Source organism: Octodon degus, unplaced genomic scaffold (assembly GCF_000260255.1).
Source record: "Octodon degus isolate 3935 unplaced genomic scaffold, OctDeg1.0 scaffold00007, whole genome shotgun sequence".
NCBI lineage: Eukaryota > Metazoa > Chordata > Mammalia > Rodentia > Octodontidae > Octodon > Octodon degus.
The window spans coordinates 31924742-31946199 of NW_004524583.1; the positions used below are offsets into that span (position 1 = coordinate 31924742).

At 39.8% G+C, this 21458-nt stretch overlaps 1 protein-coding gene across 10 annotated transcripts in view; it reads right to left on the reverse strand.

Moving 5' to 3' along the window:
- The window catches only part of Numb (NUMB, endocytic adaptor protein), a 181099-nt gene that overhangs the window by 17498 nt on the left and 142143 nt on the right, over nt 1-21458 (reverse strand). For 8 of the 10 annotated variants that reach the window (XM_023703427.1, XM_023703417.1, XM_023703410.1 and 5 more), the window contains 3 exons: nt 20984-21058; nt 12186-12218; nt 1985-2059 (listed from right to left, as the gene is read on the reverse strand). In XM_023703427.1, coding sequence (XP_023559195.1) covers nt 1985-2059; nt 12186-12218; nt 20984-21058 — 183 coding nt within the window. The remainder of the gene's footprint in view (nt 1-1984; nt 2060-12185; nt 12219-20983; nt 21059-21458) is intronic. The other 2 variants (XM_023703429.1, XM_023703432.1) reach the window with 1 other exon arrangement.

A 21458-nucleotide genomic window follows, 5' to 3' on the forward strand; every position in this document is an offset into this window, starting at 1 on the left:
CCAGTACCGGGGATTCAACTCGGGACCTTATCCTTGCCAGGCAGGCGCTTATGCCATTGAGCTCTCTCCCCAGCCTTTCAAAGGCAGTTTACACCCCAGTGTTCACGCTGCTGGCCACGCTGGCCAGTCCACCCCGCTCCTACGTGGGGAGGGACCAGAGCCCTGGGGGATTTATGCACCTTCTCAGACGTTCTCACTGCCAGGGCTTCTCTTTCCCTTCCCAGTGCCGGCTGTGGCCTCAAGTCCTATCTTCTGCTGTTTTAAGCCAGAAGGACTAAGAATTTTCTGTCAGAGTTGTGGCCACTCTGTACGGCACAGACCAGGACTGGTCCCAGGGTAGACCCTGGAATGGGAAATCGCTCAGTGCTAGTTCCTTCTGTAAGAGTCACATTCCTTCCAGAATTCACCAGCTTTGTGTTATTCTCTAGTGCCTTCAAATAACTTGTTTGTTTTGTTCAGAACTTATAGTTGTTTTCAGGAAAGTCAGGCCAATATAAGCTTTACTGCTGTACATGAAACATACTGAAGCTACTTTCTAAAAATTGGGGTTTTTTAGTAATACAAATTTCATTTTCTATTCACACAAATTAATTTCTTTTTCTACAAAACAACCCAAGAGTTACCTACTGTATTCATGAGTAGGGACACTGTTAGAACCAAGGCAGACATGGATGAGGAGAGGGGACAAGGCACTTGGAGTTTCTGCTTAAAGGACAGGCACTTCAAGTTCTGACTTCTACATAATGGTAAATTTGTGCAGATCATGGTATGGCCGCATCACAAACGCTGGCCCTCATACTACATTACTCGCTGCTTACAGGAAAACACAGACGGGAAGTTAGTGACGCCCACCAATGACTATGCCCTCACAGTGCAAAGAACTAATTAATAAACTGAAGTCGCCACCAGGAGGCAGTAGCACTTTCCACTCCAGGACAGTATAAAACAAAATACACAGCTTTGAAATACACATCATCCAAAACAATAATGAAAATGAAAGTAGTTCTTAAAAATAATTATTTTTTCCAAAAGCAATGCACCATTACTTCTCTTCAACTTTAAAAAAAAAAACCCTAAAGTCGTAATAAGTCAAAAGAACAGCAGCCATATTTAAAAAAACCCCAATTTATCAGGCAAGTTGTGTAAGTCAGGTTTTGTCCCTGTCCAGCAACCTTGCATTTTCAAAAAACTGTCTCTTCTTGCTGTTTTTCCTTTTACTCCATGTCTCTTACGTAATTTTAATTAACACTTAAGTGCACTTGGTTTATAGGTCCAGCCTTTGTCTCTACTTTTAGCCATTCAGCATTAGTTTCTCTATCTAGGACCAGACCACAGATACCCTTTAGATATTTTATACTACAGCCTAATGACACTCTTTGGATCCTAACTTGTGTGTGTGTGTGTGTGTGTGTGTGTGAAAGTATGTTTTTATTGTAACTAAGGAATTCTTGTCCACACCAACAGATTGCCTGGCTTCAGCCACTGCTGGGTTCGAAGTAAATGTGAATAGCCAACTAGTACTTAAAATTCACTTAAATTGGGTTTTCCGTTAAGTAGCAAATTATTTAGTTCATCTAGCACTTCCAAAAATGATGCTTTCTTAAGGAGTAAGAAAAATATTTTCAGATGTGATCTGTCATCGTTTAAAAATCTATCTATGGAGAAGGGCGCATCACCTCATATGTTTGTGGGGGTGAAACTTTTCCAAATAAGAACAAAAAAGAACTCAGATTTTAACCTTCAGTGTTAAACCTGAGAACACCAAACATACTATGTTACACAGAACAAAGTACCAAGGAAGTTTTATTTTTCACCAGGTAAATGAGTAACTAAATTGGTATCCTATTACACAGTCTCCTGGAAGACTGTACTTTGGACAGAGTAGAAGGATATAGAGTTGATAAAACAGCTTAACGGCATTATACTTGATCACTGGAGATAAAAATTGTATGAGCAGTCGTGTTTCAGCTTCTCACAATCTTACCTTAGTTTTCTCATCCACGACGCGTAGTCCGTCCGCAGATACCCACAGCACTGCCTTCACTGCTTTCTTTCCAGTCTTTGAAGAGAAACCAGAAGGGGCGGGGAGACACACACATCCGATGTTACAGAAAGGTAATCTCCCACAGACAACACTGACTTCTGTCTTTCAAAAAATCACAAGTACAGATGAAGTCCAAGTTCAGGAAGGGTGCCCAAAGCCAGACACTCAAACCAAACTGCAGAAACATTCAGGAAAAAACAAGCCAAAGCCACTATTTTAGGAACACAATGCAAAACAATAAGAAGTAAGGGAGAAGGAACAAATGGAATCCAAACCAAGATACTACATTCCAAAAGGGCAAAGAATTCATAAGTAGATTCTTCCCCCATTTAAAAAAATCAACCAAGACAACCAAGAGTCAGGTAGGTATTAAATACATAAGGAGTTACACCACAAGTAGCTTCTGCAAGTGTACTTATGAAGTAGCAGCCAAGTCTAAACTGAGATGCTGACAGTTCTAGCCTCTGATGTCAGTGTGTACAGCAGGACCCTTGGTTACCTGACACTTTCAAATTTAAAAAGCCAAGAATTCTTCATTATTCTATTAAATATGCTGAAAAGCTTCTCTTTCATCTCTCAAGATTAATAAAAAAACTAGTTTTTAATTTGACATTAAGTGCATGTTTTAAGAGATACAGAAAGATTTTTAAACATACAGAGAAAACTGTCCTCTAACGTGAGTTTTCTCTTTAACTGGCTGAGAAAAAAGACTCTGGCCATAAGAGAATCACATGAGAACAAGCTGATATTTTTCTGTGATGAACTAGAATAGTGAAACTTAACAATATCCTTTCTTCTTAACTGCTCTAAGGATACAAACAAAATAAAACAGAACAAAGGCTGAGAATAAGTATCAGATTATCATAAAAGTACAAATTGAAGGAACCTGCTGTCCTCTACAAGTATCCAAGCCTAGGAACGCTCAGAACGGGAGGTGGGGTGGTATTTAAGTGAGCAATCTGCTGCAGAGTGGCACACCATCGCCAGCTCCACCACAGGCACCCCCGAGCTGATGAGCGCCATAGTGTTAGTGGTGGAAATACTTGCAAGAGTTTGTATCCACTGAAAAGTAACACTCAGATAAACAGAAAATAAATTATATAATAACAGATGCTAGAAGAGAGCTGCAACAATTACAGTAATGCCAGAAAGGGGCACCAAGTCTCTCTGTGGAACTGGGGACAGCTATACCAGCATGAGTACACTAGATCCTGAAACAATCTTTATCCGCGGCCCAGGGAGTGGGCCGGGGGTAGGGAGGCAGGGGGTAACAGGTGGCGACTATGCAAGGAGCATGTGTTGCAGGGACAACATGCCGCTCTGGGGCTCTGTAAATATTTCAGTGTGGCTTGAGAGTAGGGTGGGTGACTGATGTGAACTAAGAGAACAGTGCTAGGAAAGACGCAGCTAGCCAGGGCCTTGTGTGCCTCTTAGTTCTACGGGCAATCAGAATACCAGTATGTGAAAACAAGGTTGAGTTCTCTTGGTTGAGCCAGCAAGGAAAGGAGATGCTTTGTGGCAAATATTAAGCGGAGGTGGAGGACGCCCCTGGGGTCCCAAACTGGGCAACTGGGTGGAGAGGGCACCACCAAAAAAAAAAGAGCAGAGGAGATGTGAAGGCAAGTTTGAAAGGGGAAGAACAGGATTCAAGCACAGCCTGCTGTCCATGCAATGTCCAGGCAGAAGCACTGAATGAACAAGCAGATACATGGGTCTGAAGCTCTAAAGGGAATTCTAAGGTGGAACTTTTTGAGAGAGATCAATGATTGAAGAGGGTTTTAAAAAGTAATGAATGGCTGGAAGTATCAAATGTGATCTAAGGCTCAAGAAAGCTATGATGGAGAGTATTCACTAGATGTAGCAAAGAAGAAGTTAGAGTGGCAGAAGCTGGTATGGTGAACTGTGCAGCAGTATGGCTGGGCTGGTGCTTGCCAAAACTGGTCTAAAAGTTGTTGTGAAGGTATTTCATAAATACGATTAAAATTTATAATCAATGGAGTTGGGTAAAAGAGATTAGCTCTCATGGGTAGGACTTGTCTAATTAGCTGATGAAGAAATTCTCAAGCCTGCAACATAGAAATCTGGTCTGAGTATTACAGATTTCAGATTTGATAACCCTCCAGTCAACCAAGCCAATTCTTAAAACCTATCGTGCACGCGCACGTGCGCGCACACACACACTCTACCAGTTTGTTTCTCTGGAGGATGGTAAATGACACAAAAGTAGAAGTTAGATATGGATTTGAATGAGAATTAAATGGAGCTTTATGAATATTAAATACTCTCTTAAAGTTTTTCTATAAACAGCAGGAGAACTATAGGGTAGTAGGGGCAAGGCAGAGGCTCAAGGAAGTCTTTAAGGTTGTGATAAACCAGCAGGTTACATTAGAAAGAGTAGGCTTTGTAGTGAGAAAGGCCTGAATTCAGTGCCACTATCCCAAAACTAAGCAAGTGACACGGACCTCTGAGCTTCCACTTCTTCACCTGTGAAACATTTATAGGCTTGTTAAAAGGGTTAGAGACTGTATACAGCAGCCAGAATTTAAATAAATCCATAGCAATTTATCATAATATTGCTGTTGATAAACTTTTAAAAACCTCCCAATAGCAAAGGGTGACTTTCACTGATAATGATGACAATCGGTCATATTCCTATACTGAACAGTACAAGGCAAAGTGAAGCTATGGACTAAAGGCCCAAGAAAAACAGAAGAGTAATTCACAAAACCGTCTTTGGGGAGTCAGGATGGGATGAAACTAGAGCACAACTTTTAGACAGGGTAGAATGGAGGGATGAAGAAAGCTGAGAGTGCAGTGGTACCCAGATGTAACCAGAGGTGAGGCAAGAGGATCCTGGAACCCAGGAATTCTGTGAGGCCAGCCCGAGGGTAGGGGGGAGGAAGAGACTGTCTGGGGTTTGATTTGGCTGCAACTTACTGGTGTGACCAAGGGCAAGTTAATTCCCTTCCCTACGCTTCAGTTTCTGTATCTGTAAAAGGATGTTAATAATCTCATGTACCTTATGGGATTAACATATGTAGAAGACTTAGAACTAGGCTGGTCACATCCTTTATCCTTTTTTTTGGGGTACCAGCAATTGAATCCAGGACCTCATGTCCACCAGCAAGTGCTGTACCACTAAGCTAAATCTCCAGACCTATCTTCTCTTTTAAAATGATCCTGCCTAAAGTAAAAGAGCAGTAACAGTAAAATCTACAAACAGGTACCACACTGGGGCTATTCCAGGCAAAATAGGAGAAGTCACCCTGCTGACAAAGGGTGTCGCCCATACTTAACCAACACTTAGGTAACAGCTAGCACTTTGCTGCAAGATAGGCTGCATGGAGGCAGGAGTTTTCTCCACCTACTGTATTGTTCACCACTGTATCTCAGTCTGAACAAAAGAATTTAAGAAATACTTTTTTTTGTGTGTGTGTGCGTGCTGGGTCTCACTACGCAACTCAGACTCGGACTCCTGTTTTCAGTTTCCCCAGCACGGGGATTACAGGCATGTGCCACCATGCCCAGACTCTGGCAGGCTCAGCACACCTAGGGACATGGCCAGCACAGCATGTAGTGCCAGGGATCAAACCCTGGTCCCTGCATCTGCATAAGCAGGTGCTTATTCTGCTGAGCTATCTCGCTGCCCCTTAAGACATATTTTAAAAAAGAAAGTCACTAAGTATCTATTGTAGGATATGGAAGACAATGACATAGAAGATTGCTAGATGGCACTGAAAATCCTATGTGAGATATTTACACTTGCGGTTTTATCAATTTTCACGTTGTGTAATTCCAGCACGGAATATTTAGCATCTAAGGCAACAGAAAGACTGTCTTAAGGCTGGAAGACGGAAGGTGGAAAGTAGGTCATTTCAGAATGAAACTGTTCTCCATTCGTCTCCTGACAATTTTCAGAGAAATATAACATTTTCTGGGCCCAGTTGTATACTTATGAAAATATCTTCGCTCGAGACATGCTTTTATGAAAACCTTTCAGGTACTACACTGATGTATCAGGGTGAGGAAGTGTGTCGTATTTCACGTCTCTAAACAGGAGCAGAAAGCACATATACTTTTGTATTTATTCATACACTCAGGCGTCGGTCCTGGCATGCCACAGGAGTGTTCTGAGCTACTAAGATGCAAAGATATCTGCAGCTGAAATTAAGTCTAGATTTTCCCTCACAATTCTGTTATTATAGAACAGTTCTACAGTACTGAAAACTTTAAAGTCATTCTGATAATGGACACTTTTAAGGAAAAAAGACAAAAGAGTGCTGCTTTTGAATGATTTAACACTACCTACTTAAACCAGTAGTTCTAGAAATCCAGATCAAAGTTAGCTAACTAAAGGGACTAAAAAAGGTAAGAATATGAAACAGAAACGCACATATACTTTAGTGGCTTAAAGACCCTTTTTTAAAAACGTGGAGCATGTTTGAACAGTGCAATTAGATAATAACGCCTCCCAGTGCTGGCATGGCAGGTGGCGCCACCGCGCCTGGGCTCGGTGGCCTGCTCAGCGCGCCTGGGGCTGGGCTGGCACAGCACGCAGGGCTGGCGACGGAGCCCTGGTTCCTACACTTGCCAAAGCAGGCGCTTAGTCCACTGAGCTATCTCGCTGGCCCTTGAAATGACTTTTTAAAAAAATAAATTGAAAAAGATAAAGATAATAAGTTGGTGATATTCTTGGAAGGCTGAAAGATTTTTCCACTGCTTTAATTTTAAATACTGATGTTATCTTGAGGAAAGAGATGGAGGAACAAATTTCTAAACTGTTTACATCAAAGACTGGCTTTTTTTTTTTTTTTTTTTTTGCAGTGGTACCAAGGATTGAACTCAGGGCCTTATTCCACTGAACTATCTCCCCATAGACTGGCTTTTTTTTTTTTTTTTTTTTTTTGCAATAAGTCTCACTACGTGGTTCAGGCTGGCCTTGAGGTTACTAGGTGACCCAGGTTGGCCTTACACTCAGGGCAATCCTCCTGCCTCAGCCTCCCAAGTGCTGGGATTACAGGCGAGCAAGCCAGCTCAGACAAGCTTTTTCCATGAAGGGCCAGGGAGCAAATATTTTTGGCCTTTGAGAGTCACCCAATCTTTACTCAAATACCTCTGTCAATGTTACACAAAAGCAGCCCCCCAAAAAGGGTAAACATAGCTTTGTTCCAATAAAACTTATTTTATAAAACAAATAGTGGAACACAGTCTGCCAATATCATGATCTCTATAAAGATATCACTGTTTTGGAAGATAATCATTATATTGAAAACTGCACCTATATGAAATCATGTCCCTGAATTCTGTCCCATCCTTTTGACAGATATATTTATAGCCTATTATGTTAGTGCGACTCACATCTTAGGTTCTGTCCAAATTGAAAATTCTGTGATTTCCAAGACTACTAAGAGAGAAGAACATGCAACTAACCAACATAAATACAGGTGACACTTTAAAGGCAAGACACATACACTGGGCATGTGATGGGTAGAAGCGAAAGGTTAAGTCCAAGTTGGAACGTAAGCCAAAGCAGAGCAATGCCGGAAGACACAGGAAGCGCAGCTGGCCTTGCTAGGAGCCACTCAGAAGCAAGAGCGTCAAGCAGCCCAGCTCGGTCGGGGGCACAGGGCAAGTCGCTCCTCCTAAGCAACACGCTTTGCATTTGCACTGCGCGAAGTTCCTTCAGCTACCAACCAAAGAGGTCTTCCGGGTACCCAATGTGTAAAGAACCGCTGCCCGGGCTTTCTGCCACACCTACGTACAGAGATAACCCAGTCATTACAGAACCACCGCCACCAGCCAGGCAACCAAGACACGGCGAGCCTTGTCCTAAATCAACGCGGGACTTCTTTCACAGGGACCGTGGCTTCAGTCTTTGTTTTACACTTGAGAAAAGCCTGGAAGTCTATAATTTAGTATTTGAATTTCTGAACTGAAAGATGTAATGAGCAAATACATGTGAATACTGTATTCCCCAAAGCAGTGAAGGGAAACACAGCTTTCTTTAGGATCTGAGACTGACACTGTAATGGCTGCTTTATTAAAAAGCACAGGGGCTTTAAGTCTGGGACAGGAAGGTGTATTTCCTACCACCCATTTTTTCCAGGGTCGGGGACTGAATATTGCAGCTTTGTACAGAGCTACATCCCTAATTTAAAAATTTAATTTCTGTAATTTTTAAATTTGTAACAAGGTCTTGCTAAATTGCCCAGGCGGGGCCTGAACTTGTGATCCTCCCGCCTCAACCTCCCCCGAGTGCCGGGACTATAGCTGTCCCACGCTTTCCTGGGTGGATCACGGATCAGTCATCCTTTGAACAAGAGGGAAATGGAGCACCGGGGCGCAGATGCAGGCAGGTGAGTGGTGGGAGGCACGGGAAAGTTTCCCTCTACTTGATTTTATGCTCTCTGTGAAATAGGAAAAAAGCTGAAAAAAAGAACAAAGAAAGAAACTCTGGAGATTTAGGGGGAAAGGAGGCATGAAATCCTCATTGAAAAACCAGTGAATAACCAGGTTAAGAACAAAACACTGTTCATCTTTCTTGAAAACCTGAGCTCTTGCTACCTCTGTACATGGAGGGCGCAATCTTAGCATATTTTACACGCTATGACTTCAGGCCTGAGACACAAGGGGCTGCCATGAAACACAGCTGAAAGAAATACAACTCTCAAGGTTGACTTTTTTTTAATCTATAAAAGGTTAGTGACTAACACTTTTAATATAGTAGCTGGTTATGTCAGGAAAAAAAAATGAAACTAAAGGTGAACAGAAAGCCTATGAGTATGCCTGCCTTTGCCCTCCCTCTGCCCCTTGTCGTAATAAGCCAAATTCTAAAAAATCTAGTATAACACTAGAGAAGGTAAAACTTACGCAAGGAGGGCAATGGGAATTTAAAAAGAAGGAAGAAAAGAGAAAAGGTAGCAGATATGCTCCTACTTTTAAGAAAATGATCCAGAATGAAGAAAAACAGTATGGACAACTTATCACAGAGGCATTAAAAAAAAAAAAAGGAAATTTGAAGAACAATGTAGATGTAACTTCACTGACTGAAGAGTGGTCTCAAGCACCACACAACGATTTACTCTTGGTCTTATGGAAAAACAGTGCAACCATGCATTACTTTTTGACCATGAATTCATCAAAACTTAACTGCACCATTTCTAATGGTGCCATTAATAATTATAGAAGCACACAAACTTGAAAAAAATCGGCAATGCTTTAACAGGATCTGCCAGAACAAGAATGTAGCGTAACGTTTGTACTGATTTTTTTTTAAATACCATTAGGACTGACCTACTAGCCCAGGCAGGAGTTCACTAACTCCAATGCCTACAGGGTTAAAGGCAGGTGACAAAATGAAGCAGCGTGTTGGGTGACAGCACGGAGTTACAGGCAACCCAAGGGCACAGCGGATACTCAGCTGAAGACGCTGTTGTTAAATAGTGTGCTGTTTTACTGAAGTTTCTAATTCTTTAGATGTCCTAGTTCTTACGTGTGAAAAATCTCTCAATGTTTACAATATTTGCAACTAACTCACTCAAATTTGTAAACTCTATGCAGACCGTACAATGTATGTTTACAAAGTGTTCACTTTTGGAGTTGTTTAGCATCCTATTAGCTATTTTCCACTCATTATAATTAAGGTATACATCAGCAGAGGTCAATACTTTTGATAGAAAAGTTCTTTAATGAAAACAAGCTTACACATCAACACTTACGGCTTGACTAGAATAAATCTGTCCAAAACTCTTATTATGGACAGGACAGACGATGAGTGATACACGTTATCAGCAGAGTTCCCCTAAACTGCAGGTCTCGGCTCTACTGTAAGACCTCTCAAAAGCAGAACTCTAATACTGAAATAGTTTATTTTATGTAGAGATGAAAACAACGGCCTGAGAGAGGTCAATAGTTTTGAATGAAAGAATATCAACACGGGGTAGGTGAAAGAACCTTGCATCAAGTTTCAAAAAGGCTAGATTTCAGGGTAAGTGCTGTCATTTATTACCAGCTGCATGATCTCTTTGAGCTGGTTTATTCTGCTATAAAATGCATTGTTATAAACTACTGTTTAATTCACTGAGCTGTTTTAAATAATAAATTAGAAAGTAGGTCTAAGCACATTATAAACTATAAAGCTTGATGTAACTATAGGTAAATGGTTCTTAAAAGAGACTTAATAGACCCAACCTAAGGACATTTTATTTTCTATGTTGAGTCAAATCCTTCATAACATGAGAATCTAGATTACTTAGTTCATGCGGTTTCTCAAATATATTAAAGTTCTTTTCAAATGTTAAGTGCCTTGGCAATAAAGCATTTGCTTAGGATGACCAATTTACATTAATTAAGCCACTTTTTTTCTTTTTTGACAGGGTCTACGTAGTTCAGGCTGGCCTCAAACTCATGATGTAGCCTAGCCTGGCCTTTAACTTGAACTGATTCTCCTGCCTCAGCCTCCTAAGTGCTGAGATTATAGATGTACACTACCAAACCTACCGAAACCGCTTTTATAATCTCTAAAAAGTCAAGTCACTATTGGATTTTCTAAGGCAATGGACTATTTCATGTAGCCAGTTTGGAAAAACTTATCTGAGGTCCTCATTTTTCTCCCCCTTTTCTTTCACAATAACAGAACTCTGGCCGAGAAGGTTCACCTGTGCCCTGCTGCCCACAGTGGTTGGACCTAGGTGGGGACTTCTGGAAAAGAGGAAGCAGAGCATCCTGGCCACAACTCATAAATTCAGGCATGGCTAAGGCTGATGATTCTTAACAGTTTCTAGACAAAAATTTCTCTTTTGTTTCCCCTGTTACTGTGGATTGAACCCAGGCCTTTTGCAGTGAGCTATATCCTTGGCCCTTTAAAAAAAAAAAAAAATTGAAACAGCATCTCCTAAATCACTAAGGTGCCCAGCCTGGACTTCGACCTGCAGGCTGCCTTATATGTGTCAGGCAGCACGGCCAGGGGAGAAATCCTGCCTTATGCTATTTTATAAGATTCTTCACACTCATCTTTCATCAAAATACAGCTAAACTATCACACTCAAGTCATTCTCTTCTCTGGCCTATCTCTTAAAGACTAGCGTGATGATAGACTCATGGTAACTGAGAAGATTTAAAAGGCTTCAAATAAAAGTTTTTCATTTGAAAGCACTCCTTGGTGGGACTACTTTGTATCACTTAGTCAAAACTAAACAATGAGAAACTTGGAAACAAAAATGTATTTATCTGTTTGGGTATCTTAGGTATTTCTTCTTTCTTTCTGAATATGCTGGGGATTTAACCTAAGGTTTTATGCATGTTAGACAAGCACTCTACCACTGAACTACACCCCTGGCCCTTACACTCTTAATTTTAAGGGTATCTGAACATTAAGCAATTATTATTAGGAAAGCATTTTATATAAGTACCTTTCATCTAACAGATACTTGGTTGGAAGACTAATAATTAAGATTTTTTTAGATTATCAAGTTAGATTAAAATTCAGAGGGATCCTCGAATTCACCTCACATTTAACTTAGATGGAAAATGTAATAATGTTCAATGCAACATTTAGGGTATCTTAAATTTTTACTTCAATTTAATATTTCTTCCCATTTCTCTAGTTTTTCCTTTTTGGTACTGGGGATTGAACTCGGGGCCTTGCACTTGCCAGGCAGCCATCTATGGTGCTGAGCTATCTCCGCTCTTCCCATTTCTCTATCAGTTTGGACAATAAATAAACTCACCAATTAAAAATGCAGTTCACAGGCTGGGGAGATGGCTCAGCAGAATAAGCACTTTCCTGGCAAATGCAAGGGCCTGAGTTCAATCCCCACTTCCACAAAAAATAAAAAATTAAAAAAAAATGCAGTTAACATAAACAGTGTTTTGTGAGATCAAATTACTTAGTGCTGAAGAGAGACAGTTCTTTAGGCTGTTGGCTCATTATTGGATTGCTCTAGAGATCATTAGATTTAGTATCAAAGATATATAGGTAATACCATAGACAGTAACTATCTGATTCATTAGTTTCTATACACAGTCAAACTAATTCCTATTTTATAAAGAAACCAAAGCTATACTTTTAAAAGAGTTTGTCAGTGCTATACTAGGGGTGTAACTCCTTATATAGCAAGCATGAACATGGCATCAAACTTACTTTTCCAAAGAAGCCTTTGAAGAACTTCCTTTCCTGGAGGAACAGGGGACAAGTCGAGGGCTATTATTGTACGGGCTAAATGTCCCAGGGCTCACATCGACAAGCACGTACAGGAGTGGGAGGGGCACAGGGAGAAAGGTAGGGAATGAGTGCTGTAAGGAGTTATCCGTACCAGGAGTGACGAGGAAAAAGGAAGGGGCATGAAATGCAGGGAGACACACTGTCTGGCCTGGGAATCCATGGAAAGAGAAGAAAACAGAACCTGGCTTCATGCAACTGATTCAGTAATCTCTATTTACTTTTAAAACAGAGATTATCCAAATTTGGCAGCAGAGAGAAAGATTACAATACAGTGGTTTAGTATGATTTTGCATTTTAAATTCATAGTATTGAGAAATAAATAAAAGATCGGTTCCATGCACATTTTTCAATTTAAAATCAGGGGCAGCTAGGTGCAATGAGTGCTTATAGTCCTAGCTACTTGGGAAGATAAAGCAAGAAAATGGCTCAAGTGTGGGAGGTCAGGATTAGCCTAAGCAGCATATAAGAAGCTGTCCCCTTAAAAAGAATATTTTAAAAAATCAGTGATCAGCTATGACCAATTACGTGGAAGTTATCAACTAAAATTCAAATGATCACACAATCACACAAAAATTGCCAGAGGCCTGGGCGGGTGCTTGTGGCGGAGCTCTTGCCTTGCCCTGCTTCACTCCCTACCACCACAAAGCAGCCAAGTGCAATGCAAAACTGAACTGTGAGCATTTATCAACAGTTCTTGTACTATTTTTCTTACAGAGTTCAAGATGTCACCTAGAGAACCCACCCTACGTACGGGGAGCTTAACCACGGCTTCCTGCTTCCTTATGCCTTAGGATCAGTTTGCACGTATTTGTGTGTTAATTCCACAACATACACAGGAAGATAATGGATATATTTTATTCCAGGCATAAAATAAATTACCTATAAAAAACACATTCTAAGGTTTACACTGGAGCTGAGAAAACATATCTGAGAACTAAACCATGTCTGTGGACCACAGACAAAGTTTAAGAATTAGGGCTTTTCTTTCTTACCCACCCCACCTCTGCCAGGGAGATTCAACCCAAGGCCTCATGCATGCTAGACAAGCACTTCCACATCCCAAGCAACATGTGGACTTTGCTACAATATATCCAGCTCTTTTTATTTAATTTTGAGACCTGATCTCACTCCTGTCCTGCCCCTCTCTCTGTCTCTGTCCAACACCCCAGGACTTCACTATGCATTCAGGCTGGCCTTGAATTCCCAGTGATCGGCCTGCCTTAGCTGGGATTACAGACAAGTGCCACCTCACCAGGCAAGACAGGATTTCTAAATTGCCTAGGCTGGCCTTGAATTTGTGATCACCTTGCCTCAACCTCGGAGAAGCATGGCATTAAAGGCATGCACCATCATACCCAGCTTTTCTTTTAAAATAAGGAGATGTGCATTACCACTTACAAATAAATAATTTTTTATTTCTGAAACTATCTGGATAAGAAGCATAGTTACTTAGGGTTCTACCACCATTTTTTAAGCACTGTGTATGAAAACTAGTCACTAAGTTCTCAAGAATTTATGAAAAGAAGGTGGGTTCTAACTTACCCAATCTAGCTTAACTTTACATTTCCTACTTAGGTTGAACTGTAGTTTAAGCCACTAGGTTTCATAACTTAGCAATTTTTACTTTTGGTAACTCTCTAGGAAAAGACAACCATATTGAAGTTTGTGACAATTTATGAACTCAATCCATACTGTCAAATATTGGAACTTTTTTTTCCCCTTAAAGTGTAGGAGACACAAATAGCATCAAGCATACCCACAGGATATTCTGAACTTCAACTAGAAGAATAATAACGGAACTGGGGTGTGATGGCAGTGAGGTGAGGCTATTTCTGCTGCCAAGTTTGGTGGCCCTGGTTTTAATAAACTGTGAGTAATCATCAGATTTCAAGGATGCAGCCAAAGTTAAAAGATTCACCACTCTGGAGGGATAGAAAGGGCAGTGGAGGAGATTTGTTAATATTTAATACAGCTCCTAGAAAAGCCCTTGTTAAATGTGAAGCCCTCTCCTTAGACCCCAGATGTTAATGAGAAAAGTTGACGTGCAAAACACAGAAAAAGTTATTAGAGAATATTAATGTTTTTTAAAAAATTAAGTTATGATTCTTTTACCTGCTAAAACAAGAACATACATTAAAACAAATACATCAAATAGTGAATAAACCCCCAACATATTAGAAGCTGACAGTATAATGAAACTAGTCTAAAACCAAGGCAGAGGGAGAGACACGTGAGAGACAATGGGAAGAAATTGCCTTTTATAATGAAGGGCATTTGGATCAGAGTGAGACATGAGCAGTTCAAGGCTGGAAATCATACTTAAGAAGCCAACTGGTGGATAACAGTATCTCTTGCTCTGTAAGTGATTATGCCATGTGGGCAATGGCCACTTCCTACAGTGACTAAATCTTATAGTAGCAGATTAGTAAAATTAGGTCACAAAGGAAAGGAGTTGGAAATAGCTACAACTAGCACTGTGTATAGAAAGTGTAAGAATTTTAAAAACATATTTATGCTCTTAGGAGTATATTTTTGAAATTACCTTAGTGAGGGCACAGTTTTCATTTGAGAATATCAAATATGCAGATGGCTTCTAGCTAAAGTTAAAGTAATTCTAAAGTAGAAGGGACTACTCTGGGGGAAAAATATACCCCCACAATTATACTTGGAAATTATTTTTCCTCAATTTTCCACAAATTTAAAAAGTACTAGAAATGTTGTTTATAAAAGTTATTCATATAATTTTAAAATATTTGGTTTGTTACTTAACTATATAATTTCTTTTTGAAAATCTTTTTATTTCTATGGTACAGGGTCTCACTATACGGGTTGGACTGTACTGATCCTCCTGTCTCAGCCTCCCCGGTGCTGGGATTACAGGTGTGTGCTACCACACCCAGTACTGGTGTGTCTGGGGTTCCAGGGCTAGCACCGCAGGCGGTACTGGGGATAGAACGTGGATCCTGCCTTTGCCAGGCAGGCACTTATACAGCTTTTCTATCTCCCCAGTCCTTAACTACGTAATTCTTTAAAGCTTTGACCTTCAAATTAATTCCAAAGATGTTCTATTTCTGTAGGCTTATGCATCCTTATATTTGTTTTCTTTAAGAAATTTTAGGGGCCAGGGAGATATTTCAGTGGCATAAGGGTCTGCTTGGCAAACGCAAGGTCCTGAGTTTGGTCCCCGGTACACACAAAAAAGCAAGTTTTATGATTAAAATCAAGCCAATAAAAACCTTCAGAGACACAGCAGTTGGCATAATTTTAGTATCTCGCACAGCAGACTGCAGATCCTCAGGGATTTTTGTTAGAAGAATGCTGGGGTAAGGGGAGAAAATGACACTTAGACATTGCTATATACTAAAAATGTGGAAGATCATCAAAATTATAACCTATGAATCCAGTATGATTTGAGAAGAACACCCTGGAGACTTCCAGCTTGCTTCGAGAGTCTCAGGGTGGCCCTGGGAAGGGTATTTATAGACGGTGGAAGCATCATTGAGCATAACAAACAGGAAGTCCACACTATCATCCAAAAATTCAGCCACATGTTTAGTAATACATGTCTGCCAATGCAAAGATATATATTTTATTCAAGTCTCTTATCCTGAATAGGTTTTGTCTGATAATTTTAACATAACTTCTTGATGACAGCTCAGAAGTGGTCAATTTCCCCTCAAAGTTGAAAAGCTTAAGTATGTCCAAAATATCAATCATCTATACAAATCTGCAATTCTACCTAAAATCCTATCTATTATCTATCTTCTTTAGTCATACAAGACCATAGGGAAATAAGATCTGTACAGATGTGCAAAAGCAGCTTTCTAAACTTTAAAAAATTATACATAGGATATGATTTTGACAATTATAGTATTTTAAGATTTAATTTGACTTCATATTAAGTACTGAATCCAATACTGGTATGTATTCCAGAAGTAGTTTTGGATTAGCTACTATGTATCAAATACAGTTCCAGATATAGGTATAATTTTAAAAATGGAAATAAAGACTAAAGAGTAAGGGCCGGGCAGATGGCTCAGTGGAATAAGCGCTTCTCTGGCAAGCACAAGGGACTAAGTTCAATCCCCAGTTCCACCAAAAGGAAAAAAAAAAAAAAAAAAAGAATAAGGAGTGGCTGTATAGCTCAGGGGGAGAGTGCCTGCCAAGTACTGCAAAAATTTAAAATCAAAATTTTTAAAAAATAGCAATCTAATTCCTATTTCTGAAGATATAAAAACTATTAAATTATATGTAAATAGTCCTATGCCTCAAATAAATATGCTGATAGTTAATAATGTTGTTTAAAAAATAAAAAGGTAGGGCTGGGGAGATGGCTCAGTAGAATAAGCACTTCCCTGGTAAGCGCAAAGGTCTGAGTTCAACCCCTGGTTCCGCCAAAAAAATAAAAAATAAAAAGGTAAAGTAACAAAAAATCCAAAAAATTAGTTTCTGAAGCTGCATGGTTAAGTACTGCCTATCTGGAATTCCATGGCCAGGGAGATAGCTCAGTAGAATAATTGCTTGCCTGGCAAGCTCAAGGGCCTGAGTTCGATCCCTGGTTCTGCCAAAAAAAGTGTGGAATTCCAAAAGATTTTAGTTACAAGGTTTTGCAAAAGGGACCAAGAGATGAGGCAGTTGAGGCACTGTGTGGCAAAGGACCCAAGAGGACTGCTGCCACCAGGCACCACATGGGACGCTAATGAGAACAATAAAGCCTGAAAAAAAATATTTCTTATAGTTTCTGGGTTCATTTGTATGTTATATAATAAATATATACTGCCTAAATAAAAAAGATGTTTCTAATTAAAAGACAAATTTTAAACACTACTCAGGGGCATCAGCCCAGATGAGGCCGTGGCATGAGCCAGAACCATGACACAAAGCCAAAACGAAACAATGAAGAGGGCTGAGTCCTCAATAAACAACTACACGGGGCCAGGGGAGACAGCTTAGTGGAATAAGTGCTTGCCTGGCAAGCATAAGTTCCTGAGTTCAATCCCTGGTACCACAAAAACAAAACAAAACAAAACAAAAAAAACCCACAACTACACAGCATTTCTCAAAGTCTTCTGGACAAACTTAAACCATCTTTAGTTTGTCCTTACTTGGAGAATGAACACCAAACCATACTCTCAATGAGAAGATTCTCTAAAGACTTACTCCACAGTGGCCTTTTAACCTGAAGTTATGTATATAACTTGTAAGACTTTAATAACTACCTGTAGTTTGTTTCAGGCCCACCTAATCTGTTTACTGATTTGTCTGTTGTTTTCAGTTGTCAGTAATACAAGGGTAAGAAATAGTTTTTATGTGCGGCAAGTCATGGGCTTATTATGGTTGCTTTTTGTTTGTTTGTTTGTTTTAATGGTACTGGGGGTGGAACCCTGGGAGAGCTGAACTAAATCTCTAACTCCACCGCCTGTTAAAACTGGGTCAAAGTTGCCTTGAACTTGTTATCCTCCTTCTTCAGTGTCTTAAGTAGCTGGGGTCACATGCATGTGCCACCATATCCACATCCAACTTTAAGATTTTTTTTTTTTTTTTAATGTATTTAGTACAGGGTCTACAGGGTCTCACTACACAGATCAGACTCGGTAGTGATCCTCCTGCTTTCAGCCTCCCAAGGGCCAGGATTACAGGCCTGCGCCACCACGCCCAGTTTCAATCACTGGCTCAGTGCGCCCCAGGGGCAGGAATCCTGGCTCCTGTGCTCTGCCTAAGCAGGTGCTCTTTTTTTAAAATTAATTAATTAATTTTTTGTGGTCAGCTCAGCCCACCCTGGGGGCGGGGCTGGTGCAGCATGTGGTGCCGGGGATGAAACTGTGGTCCCTGTGCATTTGCCTAAGCGGGTGCTTTAGACCGCTGAGCTATCTTGACCGCCCTTTTTTATTTTATTGAGAAACAAATATCAACGAGACAGTTTCAAAGTTGACTAACAGGATAGTTTCAATAATCAATACATTGTACATTGTTATCTTCTTAGTGGTTATCCATAATACAAGAAGCAGGCAGGAGGACATCCTGTCCAAACACTATTAGTACAAATCTTTCTTCTCATTGAATTAAGCGAAAGTAGCTGTATATCTATCCTAACTATTCTGCATATAAAGATACAAAATGGTCCTTCCTCTGTATCTCCTTTTTTTGTTTAGTCCTGTCAGAAATGGGTATTCCATTGGCATCTAAGTACTATAGGTGCGTGACTTCTGCAAAACAATCCAACACAGTCCAGTAGTCCACAATAGTAGTGGGTTATCCACAAAAGTTGTTGACTTGAGCCTTTCACAGCTCAGCATATTAATATGGCTTTACTTTATATACCTCGTTTTTATACTTTTCTGCTGGATGGTTAAGACCAAGATAAAGCAAGACCTATATAACAAGAAATGTAACTTTTGTATCGGATAAGGTCAGTCAAGTCCCCTCAGGATTTATCCTGAAACCCTGTACCGCACTTTGTAGATCCTTTGTCAGTGTCAGCCATGTGGATGACTCACGGCCATTGCTTAACCAATTTGCTCTCTGTGAAGGCCTGAGAGAATGTTTTCTCTCCATGTCACTCTCCCCAGGCGCACTCTACATCATTCATCGCATTCCTGTGTGGCTCCATGATCTCCTCGATCAGAAAATTTGGGCACAACTGAGTTACATGATGTTACAGTACAGGTTCTCCTATGTCCTGAGTCTTGACTGACAGGCTAGGGCAAAAATGTTGGCTGACCTTGCAGCCCTTTCTTTTCTCCAATTTTTGATTTGCAAGTTTAGGTGTTAACCCTCCAGAAGAGAAGCTTATTATTACCCTGTAACATATGCAGTTCAGTTTACCCTAACTATCTGTCTGAATATCAAACATCTTGGGCATAACATGGAACAGGTATTTTCCATCAAGTATTGATATGTTAAACTTTAAGTCCTTACAGAATATGAAGAAAAAAATAATTAAAAAATAGGAATAAACACATATTTTTACACAGAAATTTAGAAATCTAAGATGTTCTTAAACTCATCTTATTATTCTTTTAGATGAACTAAACATTTTTTGTAAAAGAAAAAATTGAATTTTTCTCTTCCTCTTAAATTGGCTTGGTGAAAGTGGAAAATTAAATTATCTGAGTCTATATTTAATTGGGAAATACATTCAGGTAACATGGCAAGTCTATCAACTACAGTTTAACTTGGATATTAATCCTCTCAACCTTATGGATGAACTGAAGGATATAAAAACTAGGAAGGGCTTCATCATTTAAGCACTTAGCTAAATGCTGTAGCGTGTCATATAATCCCAGGTATTCAGAGGGCTGAGGCAGAAGGATGGTGAGTTTATCTCAAAAACTAAAAAGGGTTGGGTGGAGCTAAGTGCCAGGCCCTGGGTTCAATCCCCAGTACAGAGAAAAAAGAAAAATAAAACAACTTCTTCTTCTTCTTTTTTTTGCGGAACCGGGGATTGAGCTCAGGCCCTTGCGCTTGCCAGGGAAGTGTTATTCCACTGAGCCATCTCCCTGGCCCAAAAATAAAACTTCTTAAACAAACCTAACAAAGCCCTGGGTTTAAATGACTAAACTATGAGGTAAAGTTTATAAACAGGTATATATAAGACTACATAAGTATTCTTGTATCTACTTAGGTTATTGTTACTACTTAGTCTTTGTATACTACTATCAGTTATTTTTCTCCTCCTTTCCTTTCCACAATAGATTCAGACATTTGTTTCAAAATAAAATTTACCTCTCAGATAATTTTTAAAGTTTATCCATTTTATGTTAATGGATTATAGATAAGAGGTAACAGAGACTATACCAGTGGTGGCAAGCCTATGGCACATGTGCACAGTGGACTGTTTATATCACTTAAAGGTTCGCCATCACTGGAGTGTACCAATAAATAGAAAAGTTTAGTTATTAAGCAAACTGAGAAATAAAGCACTCATTAGTAGTCAAACCTGTGGCAGCCCACCAAACCAGCAAACCCAAAGCAACATGTATTTAATGCTGTTTGGGGCAAGGGCATGCAGAAGTAATGCATAAAGCTTTTTGCAGCAAAGTGGAAAGTGGCCATGTGTTGGAAAGAAGGAAGGTTCAAAGGCAGCTACAATAATCTACGGACCATTCCTCAAGCACATCAAAGTATGAAAGTAGCACTTTCATTTGAACCCTTATGAACTGTGAGTCCACTCTTGTCTTTGGTTACATGCACAGACACATGCTTGACGTGTCCTGTGGCACCACAGGCCAAGGAAGCACAGTCCGGGAGGCGTTTTCCAGTCCCAGTGCACTACAGTTTATGTCAAAGCAATGGAAATAGGCTGATTACGCTAGAGGAGGGTGGAGAGGAAACTGGGAAGCAAGAGTCAAAATAATAATGAACCTCTCCCCCAAAAAACCATTATCAGGCATCAACACATATCTCTTTTTTTGAAAGCTGTTTTCTACAGAAGATTTAATGTTAATTGTAATGGTTTTATCCTGGTACTAGAATATTATTCTATCAGATTTCAAGCTACTTGCTTCATATAAATTGCAAAAACATCTTCTGGACAATGTTTGGCCAAAATTGAAGAGATAGGATATCATGAGATGTTCTTTTCAGTAAGCCCACACCTCTGGCCTTATGAGAAACACTGCTCTTAGTGGCACAGGATTACTAATATTAACTGAGCACAATCTTGTGAAAAATATGGCCTGTATACAGATCAGTACTGGCAACTATCAAATACATACAGTTTTCAATCTTTTTACAGCTTCTTCACAGATGTGCATTCCTCTTGACTCATCAACTTCAACATGGCCAAGGTACTGTAGAAAGAGGAAAGTAAGTTAGTATCCCTGCTGTTTCTTCAGCAACTACTCTATGTAGTGATTAGGTGGTAGAAAATTGAAATTCTTACACTAAAGAAACTCACAGACACTTCAGAAAAGCAATCTGATTTTACTTACCCTCGGTAGTTTCATATGAATGAGACTTGGAATAATTATGTCAAAGAGTTGTTACAGGGGATATGTGAAAAAGCCAACATGGTAGGCACTCAAGGTTATTGCTATCCATTGGCTCTGAAGAATTATCTGAGGTCCCACACCGTTACTACACCTCCACACATAAAAATACCGAAAGAAAGCATATACACAGATCATGAAAATGTACATATAAAATAAGCTTCTTTTTTTATATTTTTTTTTGCTTTTTTTTTTTAGCATT